Source organism: Leucopleurus acutus (genome assembly GCF_964270905.1).
Source record: "Leucopleurus acutus genome assembly, chromosome: 11".
In the NCBI taxonomy this organism is placed as follows: Eukaryota; Metazoa; Chordata; class Mammalia; order Artiodactyla; family Delphinidae; genus Leucopleurus; species Leucopleurus acutus.
Window position 1 is genome coordinate 18240669 of NC_139152.1, and position 12035 is coordinate 18252703.

General features: G+C 43.1%; 1 protein-coding gene across 1 annotated transcript in view; it reads right to left on the minus strand.

The window, feature by feature from the left end:
- The window catches only part of ST8SIA1 (ST8 alpha-N-acetyl-neuraminide alpha-2,8-sialyltransferase 1), a gene marked incomplete at both ends in the record, with an annotated part of 146493 nt that overhangs the window by 55349 nt on the left and 79109 nt on the right, over positions 1 to 12035 (minus strand). The window contains one exon of the mRNA XM_082849660.1: positions 2805 to 2914. Within this exon, the coding sequence (XP_082705786.1) occupies positions 2805 to 2914 (110 nt within the window). The remainder of the gene's footprint in view (positions 1 to 2804; positions 2915 to 12035) is intronic.

Here is a 12035-nt window from a genome sequence, read left to right on the forward strand (position 1 = left end):
TGAATTTTTTTCAGTCCTCACCTCCCTCATCATTCCATGAACATCTGTTTAATCCTGTGCTGTGCACCCTGATCACAAGCACTCATTAATTCTGAACTTGAATATATCAGTATTGATCGTATACAACACAAATGTAGTCTTGCTTATTTGTAATAAATAATATAGGTAACCCCCTAAGATGCTTAGGCCTGATCTCGTGCACATTAAGTTTAAAATATCCATCTTCCTAAATGTAGTGACAAACACGCGCCCACTCAGGAATACTAAAAAAATACATTTATTGTACTAATGCCTCCTTCCACATTGCACTCAGACCTCTTGGAATCACTTAACTTTCCTGAGTCTGTGAGTATAATATTTCCACTCTTTCTTCCTTACATAGTTTCTGGAAAAAGCAAATCAACTTATACTCGAGAGCAATATGAAAATTTAAACTAGACTACATGAATGTGTTACCGTGGTGTGATAGTCACATCATCACAGAATCAGAGTTTCTACAATGGAAAGGCTTGTGGTATTGTCTGCAGCCACCTCCTCACATAGATTAGAAAGCTGAGCTGCAGCAAAGGTACAATGGTGCACTGCGGGTCACACAGTGAGTCTGCAGCAAGGGCTGGTCCTCCAACCTCCCTGTTTTCTTTGCTGGCCCTTCAGCCTCCACCTAACACCAATGTATTAGCGGGGGTACCTCTGCTCTTCAGGTAACTGTCCCCACTTCTACAGCTTAAATCCCATCTCAGCACACTCTCCCCATGGCTCACAACCCTGTGGCAGCACTTGGTGTCCTTCCTACATTAGAGCTTGGACAGGGTGGCCTGTGTCCAGAATGGAATGGAGAGAGGGCTCTGCCCAGATGCCACTTGCCCTCAGAAGGTCCCCACTCACTCATCATCTGCTTCTGAATCACCCCAGTCACAGCACTGGCACATCTCCAGGTTTTAAGTCCATGAGGGGAATTGTTCAACATACCATTCCCAACCCCAGTGAAGACCCGATACAAAGTAGGTGCTCACCAAACTGACGTCGACTCAAATTAAGAGAACTACATTTTTATTGTCTCCATGTTTCTATGGTTTGTATATATCACAAAAAATAAGAATGGCAATGGAGAGGAAAACAGAGTCTTACACTGGAAAAACTAGGGCAGGGCAACTCCATAAAGGAAAGAGAGATAGAAAAGGACCCCACTCCCACTCTGCAGCAGGCTTCACCAGTGAGATAAAGTCTTTCAAGGAGCCCAACCCTTGCTCTCTGAGAGGGAACTTGACCCTCCCCCGAGTACACAGCTTCCTTGAAACACTCTCAGACAGGCTTTACTCTCCCCTACTCCACTTAGCTCAGAGCCCAGAGGTGGTTCAGTGTTCTCTCAGCTAACTTTTGCTACTTCTAGACCATTATCTATTTATCCTTAAAAATGAACACAAAACACAACCGCCACCCCCCTTCAGCTTTCTGCCCCCTTTGTTGCTGGAGACCTCAGCCTTCCTGGCCCCAGAGCATTTTGGCCCCTGGTTCATAGTCATTTCCACTTCACTGAGACTTCGGGGCGCACCTGAAAGACCCTCCCCAGAACAGCCTCCAGGTTCCTACACCTCTTCAGTAACAAATGTCCTTTTTTTCTACCACACGTCTGCTCATCCCCCAGAGAAGGTGAAGTCACATTCTCCAGTGGGACATTCTTTGACATTAGCTCTCTTTTTCCCACCTTCTCTCATCTTTCCCGCCACCGCCCCCTCCAGCTCTGAAGAACCCCATCATTTGGTCCCACTGGCCCCCTTCCTTTCTCCTTCACACCTCTCAGGGCCCACTTCCCATCCAGCCGAGACTTCAAAGTGTGTCACTTCACACTCTCTCTAGCCAGGACCCTCCATGCTGTCCCTTCCCACCCTTCTCTCCTCTCCACCAGACAATCCCAAGCCTGTGACTATCCAATCACTCACTATCTTCCCTGCTGGTCAAAATTACCCAAGGGTGCATGTTGGTGCCATTTCAGTGTCATGGTCTCTACTCTTGGCTGGATGTGTCCTAGCAGCTCCTTTACACACCCCTGCAGGATCACGTCACCACTCTGCTCAGTCTCCTTACCAAGCTTCCTCTTCGCTCGAAATGTAATCCCCCTCCTTCCTCCCAGTTTTCTTAGTGCTGCCCAGATCCAACCCCTCTTCAAATCCTACTCACTACTTCCAAATGCTTTTGTGAAAAACAAAGCAGCAGAGTGTGTAGAATGAAATGAATTAATGAAAATGTTTATTCATAGAGAGTTTGTCTTAAGAACAAGTCTTAAAGTTGGAGTCATCCAACTGTATCGTCTAAAATTGAATGAGTGGGGCTTCCCTGGTGGCGCAGTGGTTGAGAGTCCGCCTGCCGATGCAGGGGACACGGGTTCGTGCCCCGGTCCGGGAGGATCCCACGTGCCGCGGAGCGGCTGGGCCCGTGAGCCATGGCCGCTGAGCCTGCGCGTCCGGAGCCTGTGCTCCGCAACGGGAGAGGGCACAGCAGTGAGAGGCCCGCGTACCGCAAAAAAATAAATAAATATAAAATAAAATAAAATTGAATGAGTGTTTCCACTCTGGGGGTCTCCCCACGACCTCTGAAGCTCTCCCAGCTTTGCACTTTCTTGGGGCCCGTTCCCTGGCTCCCCTGGCCTATCTCCTCAACTCACTTCTATGTGAACTTGAAGGGACGGCTGAAGAGCAGCTACCGCTGATTAATCACCAGTGACTGGTTTCCAAAGGCCCCGGGGCTGGCAGGAGGGGTGGGGGAGAAGAGAGGAGGCAGAAGCCGCGCTGTGGGAGCTCTCTTACCGCATGACAAAATTTGCTTCATCTATTTGACGGCCACAGTCACTCTTCTTCAGAATCCCACCATTTCCCACCACCGCGCATTTCTTCAAGGGCAGCTGGAATGGGGTTGCCTAGCAACAGAAAACAAGGCGGGTTTTCACTGCAGAGAACACACAACCACTCACAAAATCATTGTTTACAGCAGACCCGGCCAGAGAATTTGGCTGAAGACGGGGCAGAGGGAAAAGCGCATGTAGAAAGAAAGATGCCAGAAAGTTTGCAAGGAACAAACGAGCCTATTCCTTTGAAATAAACGGGTTTTTTTAGCTCCCTGAAGTGTATTTCAATATAACATTTTTTGGTATCAAACTGGCCGTGCACACAGTGGGGAGTGACTGCTAAAGAAAATGGAAAAATCCCCACTAAACATTCTTAGGATTCTTTTTAAAGGCATTAAGCTGGGAACAAACTCAAATGAATTCTATTCCCCTATTTGGATGCAATTTCATTCATTCATACAATCAGTCATTCACTCAACGTTGCTGGTGTTTCCTATGCTAATTTGGGGGGATAAACACGAAGACAGAGAAACCACAGGTCTCAGAATTCACAGTTTGGGATGTGAGGAGAGTGTGAACACAGAAACTTATGTAACAGACCCTACTGTAATGCTGAACTTGTTGTAGAAGAGGTATGTTTCACATGCTGTGGAGAATCCAGAGAGGGGCAAGAAGACACGTCTGTCAAGCTGATTCAGGGAACGCTTTCTTACTCGAGATGAATCTTTAAGGATGAGTAAGATTTTGCCAGGCAGAGGGAGCAGCATAAACAGAGGCACAGAAGTACGCTGAGAGCAAACGCTGTGTTTACGAGCACATGAACACTCTGGGCGGGTCTGTCTAGAACTTAGGAGGCACTAAGGGACAAGTGATGTGTGTCCATCCAGACAGCATATGACTTTCTGCAGACATTGAACTGGACTGCAAAGAAAATGTTCCGTGTACCTGAACGTTCCCTGGAGTGCTATTTATAGTACCAGGGAATATCAAAACCCAGCACTAGCCCCTGGAAGTGAAATGCGACATTCGGTCTCTTTTAGCTGGGTCAGCAAGAACCACCAGACACGGCATTTCCTGCTTGCTGAAACCGAGCACAGCGGTTGGTGTTCTCTGGGGGAACACCTTACATCTGCATAACTGGGACATACAATAACCATGCCGATATTAAGTCAGCCATCCTTGATGAATCTGAAGGGCATAATATGGATTACACCAAAAGAATAAATGAATACCCGAATATATGCACATAAATTAATTAAAGCAGAAAAATGAAATTCCAGGGGTGTGAGTGATCACTGGTAGGTGAGGGGCACTCACTGTAGCACAAGAAGGGAGTTGCACTTCCTTGATTTCTATTTTGTAAAAGGACTAGCCAGAGCTATGACAATATAGCTGATGAAGATACAGTACTGAAACTGTAGCGTCTAAGCATTTGCAGATGGGAAAGACTTCCCTTCGTAACACTACAGCAGAGACTGTCCAGTGACCTCTAGATCAGGACACAGAGAGGAGTGTCAAGCAAAGGCCAGCATCCCAACACACCCAGGATAACCCAGGATGACATGTGGCATTTTTCTCAGTCACTCCTGGGAGGCAGGTTTGAAATCAACAAACACATGGGCTAGATCTGTAATTTTTTAGATGTAGATTTAAGTCTTTATGCTCAAATTAACTGTTCTTTTATTCCACGAGTATTTATTAAACACCTACTATGTCCCAGGCACTGTCCTGGGTGACAGGGACATAATAATCCCTGTTCACAAGGAGCTTACATCCTAGCGGGGAAATGGATGATAAATAAGACAAATGAGTAAATAAACAGAGTATCAGATGGTGACATGGGCTGTGGAGAGAAAGAAAATCATTGGCATGAGAAGATGAGGAAATACTTTTGAAGAGGACTTGCCACTGAAATAGGGTGGTCAGGAGACATGGAAGCAAATCCCTGAAGGACAGTGGGTAGTGAACCTTACAGGTACCTGTGGGAACCACCGGGAGGGAACACTCCTGGGGTGTGAAATGAAGAGGAAAGAGCCCAGTGTGTCTGGAGATGAGTAAGCAAGGGCCAGAGGAGGAGGGGAGATTAGGTAGGAGTAGGGTGAGCAAAGGAGTGATGATATAACATGTTTTGGAACAATCACTCTGCTGCTGTGTGAATAGGCTGTAAGATGTCATGCACAGAAAGAAAGAGACCAGTCTCCTGAAACAGCAGACTAGAGATTTTGGTGGCCTGGGCTAGAGTGAGAGCAGTGGGGGTGGTCAGAAGTAATCAGATTCTGGAGATGTTTTGGAGGAAGAGCTGACCGGATTTGCTGATGCAATGGAAATAGGATAAGAGAAAAAGAGAGGAATCAAGAACGATGCCAAAGTCTGGGGCTTGGACAACTGTGAAGACGGACTTGCCATTTACTGAGACATGGAAGATGATAGAGAAGCAGGTTTTGGTGGGGGGGGGGATAATTTGGAGTTCAATTTTAAATATGTCAAGTGTGAGATCCCCATTAGACATTTAAGTGGCAATGTCAAGCAGGCAGCTGAATATATGAGAATACAGTCGAGGAACTGGTCTCTCCTGGAGACAGAAAGATGGAGGTGATCAGCATATAGGAGGTATTTAAAACCAGGGGACTAGCTGGTGAATGAGTGCAGACAGGAAAGAGAGGAGGTCTAAGAACTGAATCCTGGGAGGTTCCAACAAGAAGTCAGGAGACTGATGAGAAATCGGTAAAGGAGACAGAAGGAGTGTCCAATGGAATGGGAGAGAAAAACAGGAAAGTAGAGTATCTTGCAAGCAAAGTTTAAAAAAAAAATATCTCAAGATACTCGAGAAGGATGGTGAAAAATTGCAGCAAATGCTATTGATAGATTGTGTAAGATAAGTGCGGAAAATTGCCACGGGATTTTGCAACATGGAGGTCACTGGTAACCTTCCTCAGGACAGACCTGTTTCAGGAGTGAGGATGGAAGCCTGATCTGAGTTCAGTGAGTTATACGACTATCTGTATACAGTTTATGTCAGAAGTGTGGGCTCACTCATGCTCTACTAATATTTAGTTTGCTTTGTAAAAGCCAACTTAACCCCCACTCATTGTTGTTAAAGGAAAGTCCCTAGACCACATCGACTGACAATACCAGTTTTCCAAGCAAGAATCTGGGCACAGAACAAGCAGAGCTGGGAAGTGGCAGCAGCAGTAGCAGCATAAACCTGGGTACAAATACTACCTCCTAACTTCCAGATTGTGGGACCCGTGGGCGTTCCACTTCCTGTCTCTAAAGAGGGATAATGCTGCACAGGACTATATGAGATTATATGAGATGATGTACATAGAGCATCTCACTGAGCCACTAGCACGGTTGGTCCTCCCATTATCCTTCCCCTCTTCTTTCATCTCTTTCCTCCTTCTAGCAGAGTCCACTGATTTGTTCAAGCCACAAAATCCTTAGATTCCATGGGTTTGGGAGAAACATGGTAAAATAGTGATTTATCACACTCTATCTTAACAACTGGAATAATTTTATTAGCAGAAAATTTACCTACTTTATATGGTATTTACCGTTCTTACATTATATATACATATATGTCATATACAACATATATGTATATATGTTTTATACACACACACACACACACACCCCATTACCCTTTTTTAAGCCTTTGAACAAAAGCCCAGTTGAGGAGGAAGCCATTTCTGACTTTGTGCTGGTAATATTTGCTTATTTCCTCTTCATTTGGTCAATGCTAGCCCTCACACAAGCAACTTCATTTCAATAACTGTTTCTCTGGTATCTGGGTGCATTCTCCTGGGCATTGGTAATATGCCAGTGAACAAAGGAGCTCACCAAAGTTTTACAGAGAAGAAACTTAATTGAGAAAATACTGTGGAATTTTTTTAACTAATTGAGATAATACTATCATTATTCTATTCTAGGCACAAAATATTTTAATTTGGCAATGGTCGATGCTTACCAGAATGATCCGTGAACAAGGCGTCCTCCTTTTGGTGTATATTACATAGAAAGAATTTTGGTCATCCATTTCCACAGAAATATTATGATTCTGTCAAGGAGGATTTTTATTAAGGCACTAACTGCATCCTTTCTTTTCAAAGGTATCTCCTTGCACCCATGTAAGAAAATATCTACTGGGTCTTAGAATATAGTACTATACTATAACACTCTTCCTGCTAACCTTAAAAAATACTAGTCTAAATGAAAGGATGGATTAGGCAGATTGACTACAGCCATGGTCTCAAAATATTGCTTGACCACCAATTCACCTTATAAATCATCGTCCAATTTTTTTCACCTATCATTGTTCCATCTATTAATGGCCAGCTTCTTAATGACTCTATTATATTAACCATCTGGATTCAGATTATGGTTTACCAGGCCCTGCAAACTCTCAGTGCCTCACTGGAAGTCAGGCATGATAATAACTATCCCATCTGTCTCCCAGTATGATTATGAGAATTAAAATCAGCTGAGGTGTTGAACATTATCAGAAAACTCTGAAGTCCCATATAAATATATGAGACTAATACATTATTAAATACTAAAAGAATTAAATTATCGGGGGAAAAATTATCATTACATTGCTAAAGCACTACTGTTACATATAGTTTACCTTTGTGTGAGATACTTGCAATTTCAAAGGTTTACATAGATTTTGAGCAAAATATTTTCTAATCACTGGCCCTTAGAGGGTATATCTACTACTCTGATCAATCAATGCATTTTTAAATGCACATTTTTATATGAATCAATCCAAGTATCATATCTTTTTTGCTCACTGTTCTATACGCAAAATAAGAACAGATCAGATAATCAACAATTTGTTCAATAATTATTTAATTTGCAGATTTCTATTGAGCATCCAATCTATCTTAAGCAGTGTCTGACCTAAAGGCATTTTCTTAATGTCATAATGGATATATTATTCGTTTATTTATTTTTAAAATTTATTGACATAGAGTTGATTTACAATATTGTGTTAATTTCGGTGTACAGCAAAGTGATTCAGTTATACACATATATACATTCTTTTTTTATATTCTTTTCCATTGTGGTTTACCATGGGATACTGAATATAGTTCCCTATGCTGTACAGTAGGGCTTTGTTCTTTATTCATTCTGTATATAATAGTTTGCATCTGCTAATCCCAAACTCCCAATCCACCCCTTCCCCACCCCCTTCCCCCTTGGCAACTGCAAGTCTCTTCTCTATGTCTGTGAGTCTGTTTCTGCTTTTGTTTTGAATTTTATTTTATTTTTTTTTATAAGGAGGCTCTTATTAGTTATCCATTTTATACATATTAGTGTATGTATGTCAATTCCAATCTCCCAATTCATCACACCACCACCCCCCCGCCCGGCTTTCCCCCCTTGGTGTCCATATGTTTGTTCTCTACATCTCTGTCTCTATTTCTTCCCTGCAAACCGGTTCATCTCTACCATTTTTCTAGATTCTACATATACGTGTTAATATACGATATTTGTTTTTCTCTCTCTGACTTACTTCACTCTGTATGACAGAGTCTAGGTCCATCCACGTCTCTACAAATGACCCAGTTTCGTTCCTTCTTATGGCTGAGTAATATTCCATTGTATATATGTACCACAACTTCTTTATCCATTCATCTGTCAATGGGCATTTAGGTTGCTTCCATCACCTGGCTATTGTAAACAGTGCTGCAATGAACATTGGGGTGCATGTGTGTTTTTGAATTATGGTTTTCTCTGGGTATATGCCCAGTAGTGGGACAGCTGGGTCATATGGTAATTCTATTTTTAGTTTTTTAAGGAACCTCCATACTGTTCTCCATAGGGGCTGTATCAATTTATATTCCCACCAGTAGTGCCAGAAGGTTCCCTTTTCTCCACACCCTCTCCAGCACTTGTTTGTAGATTTTCTGATGATGCCCATGAGTCTGTTTCTGTTTTGTAGATAAGTTCATTTGTGTCATATTTTAGATTCCACATAAAGTGATATCATGTATGTGTCTTTGTCTGACTTACTTCTCTCAGTATGATAATTCTCTAGGTCCATCCATGTTGCTGCAAATGGCATTATTTCATTCTTTTTTATGGCTGAGTGGTATTCCATTCTATATATACACCACATCTTCTTTACCTATTCAACTGTTAATGGACATTTAGGTTGTTTCCATATCTTGGCTACTGTGAATAGTGCTGCTGTGAATATAGGGCTGCATGTATCTTTTTTAAGTTTTGTCCAGATATATGCCCAAGAGTGGGATTGCTGGATCATATGGCAACTCTATTTTTAGTTTTTTGAGGAACGTCCATACAGTTTTCCACAGTGGCTGCACCAATTTACATTCCCACCAACAGTGTAGGAGGGTTCCCTTTTCTCCACACCCTCTCCAGCATTTGTTATTTGTAGACTTTTTTATGATGGCCAGTCTGACTGGTGTGAGGTGATACCTCACTGTAGTTTTGATTTGCCTTTCTCTAATACAGTAAGTCCCCTACATACGAACCTTCAAATTGTGAACTTTCAAAGATGCGAACATGCGTTCGCACGTCCAATCACATAAGTTAGTTCACGTGTCTGGTGTACATTGTCACGTACGTGCATCCTTTACGAGTGGTTGTGCTTTTGTGTACTTTACTGTATTGTACTGTATAGAGCACAGTAGTACAGTACCTTTATTTCAAGCCCAGGATGTCTGGCAGCAAGCGTAAAAGCAGTGGTGATGTAGCTGGTGCTGCTAAGAAGCGCCAAGAGATAACGATGGAAACAGAAGTGAAAATAATTGAGAGAGTAGAGTGACAAGAGGAAGAAGAAGTAACTGAAGAACCGAAGAGGTTCACGATGCAGGAAATGGCAAGGGGATTTTCTTTATTTGAGGAGGCACTGTTAGTATTTGAAGCACAGGACTGGAACATAGAATGGTACATGAAGGTTGCAGCAGCCGTTCAGAATGCAATCCAGTGCTGCTGTGTCATCTATGATGAGAAAAAAACAGCTACTACCCAGACATCACTAGATCGTTTTTTCAAGAGGGTAGATAGAATTGAATCCAGCAAGGAACCAGACCCTGTGTCATCAACGTCAGGTGTGAGTGAAATTGCAGCCTGCCCTCCGTCTCCTGTTGCTGACGATCCTTCAGCTCTACCATCTCCCACCTCCTCTCGCTCCTCCAGTCAGTAACGCTTCTTGCCTGTTCACTCGATGCCAGCCCCTGTATGCCAGCTATCGTTCTGTACTACTGTACTTTTCAAGGTACGGTACTGTAAGATTAAAAATGTTTTATTTTTCGTGTTTGTTTTTTATGTATTACTTGTGTGAAAAGTATTATAAACCTATTATAGTAGAGTACTACTTAGCTGATTGTGTTAGTTGGGTACCTAGGCTAACTTTATTGGACTTACGAACAAATTGGACTCACGAACGAGCTCTCAGAATGGAACTCGTTCGTAGGGGACTTACTGTAATTAGCGATGTTGAACATCTTTTCATGTGCCTCTTGGCCATCTGTATGTCTTCTCTGAAGAAATGTCTATTTAGGTCTTCTGCCATAATGGATATATAATCTCCAAACTTCAAGAACAAACATGAGACCCACCACTCTCTAAACATGAGCCGATTAACGAAGCCATTCAGAATCTTGCTTCTGAGACACCCTTACCCTTATTATGGTCCACAGCCTGCACTGCCTGTGCCTCTTCTTAAATAGCCCTGATGCCTGACTTCCCTTTTCATTCAACAATTATTTGTTGAGCCCTGATATGCGCCAGGAGCTGCTGTGGATGCTGGAAATGTACTGGTGAACAAAATAGACAGATACTCTGCTCCTGGAAGCAGGAAAAACAGAGTTTAACAAATAGGAAAGTACAGAATGCTATAAGGTTAGGAAAAATTTCTCTGAGGAACTGACACTGGGACCTGAGATCTGAAGTTTTTAGGCATAAGAAAGGTAGTTGAGATTTCGGCCTAATAGATCATCTTAGGAAGATTGAGGAAAAAAAGACAAAAATTAGAGTCTTTGATGTTTTATGGAACGAATGAAAGTGAAAAGACTTGTTACAGGTTGGAAGACTTTTTCAGAAACAAACTACAAATGCCAACTGTGAAAATATTCCTGGCTGAGAATATGCCTTGAAGAAGGCTATTAAAAACTGAAGAACTTAAACCCTGTTCTTTCTGTCTTATGTAAATAGCTCCAAAGCTTCCCAGAATGGCTCTCATAATTAAATGAATAAAGACCTATTTACCAAGTCATTTCCAAAGCCAAACACCTCACTTCCTTTTCCTTTTCATGGGCAATCCACACAAGACAACAAAGTAGTAAGACCCAGTGACCTTGATCACCTACCCATCTTCCATCACATAGACATAACTAGATGTCCTCAATGATAGTTACACTACCTCTATGAGCGATTGAGTTAACCACCATCAATCTCTAATTCTTAGAGTTTGGACTGGCCTTGCAGGGAGGGAGGAAGGACAGGTGTGGGGAAAAAAGAAACGTGCGAACCATTTAGTAAATAAAGAACTGGATTAAACAAAGTTGTGGTAACTATTTTCACAGGAATACACAACATTTTAGTAACAGCACCTCTGATCACAAATTAGAAGTGCATAAGTCAGCAAGGGAGTGCTACACCTCTGGCTAGGGTCTGCGGCCCCTGTCCAGCAGGAGGACGTTTCAGAAGAAGAGACTTTCGGCCCTTTACCCCTTAAGAATAAGGGTGTAGGGCTTGCCTGGTGGCGCAGTGGTTGAGAGTCCGCCTGCCGATGCAGGGGACACGGGTTCGTGCCCCGGTCCGGGAGGATCCCACATGCCGCGAAGCGGCTGGGCCGGTGAGCCATGGCCGCTAAACCTGCGCGTCCGGAGCCTGTGCTCCACAACGGGAGAGGCCACAGCAGTGGGGGGCCCACGTACAGCAAAAAAAAAAAAAAAAAAAAAAAAAAAAGAATAAGGGTGTAGAGTCTCTCAGGGGGGAATGAAACAGGCTGGGACCTGGGACCCTTTGCTGCAGTGCTGCAGAGCTTGTACCTGGACACACCTCTCCTCCAGCAACAAAATACAAAGAAACTGTATGGGACTAAAAATAACTGTGTACACGCCCAGTTGGGGCAAAATTATGGACAAAAAAGAGACCAAAAAACGCAACTGCCACTCCTGAAGAGCCTGGAGCAAAAGCAGAGTAGTGCGCATGCGCCCTG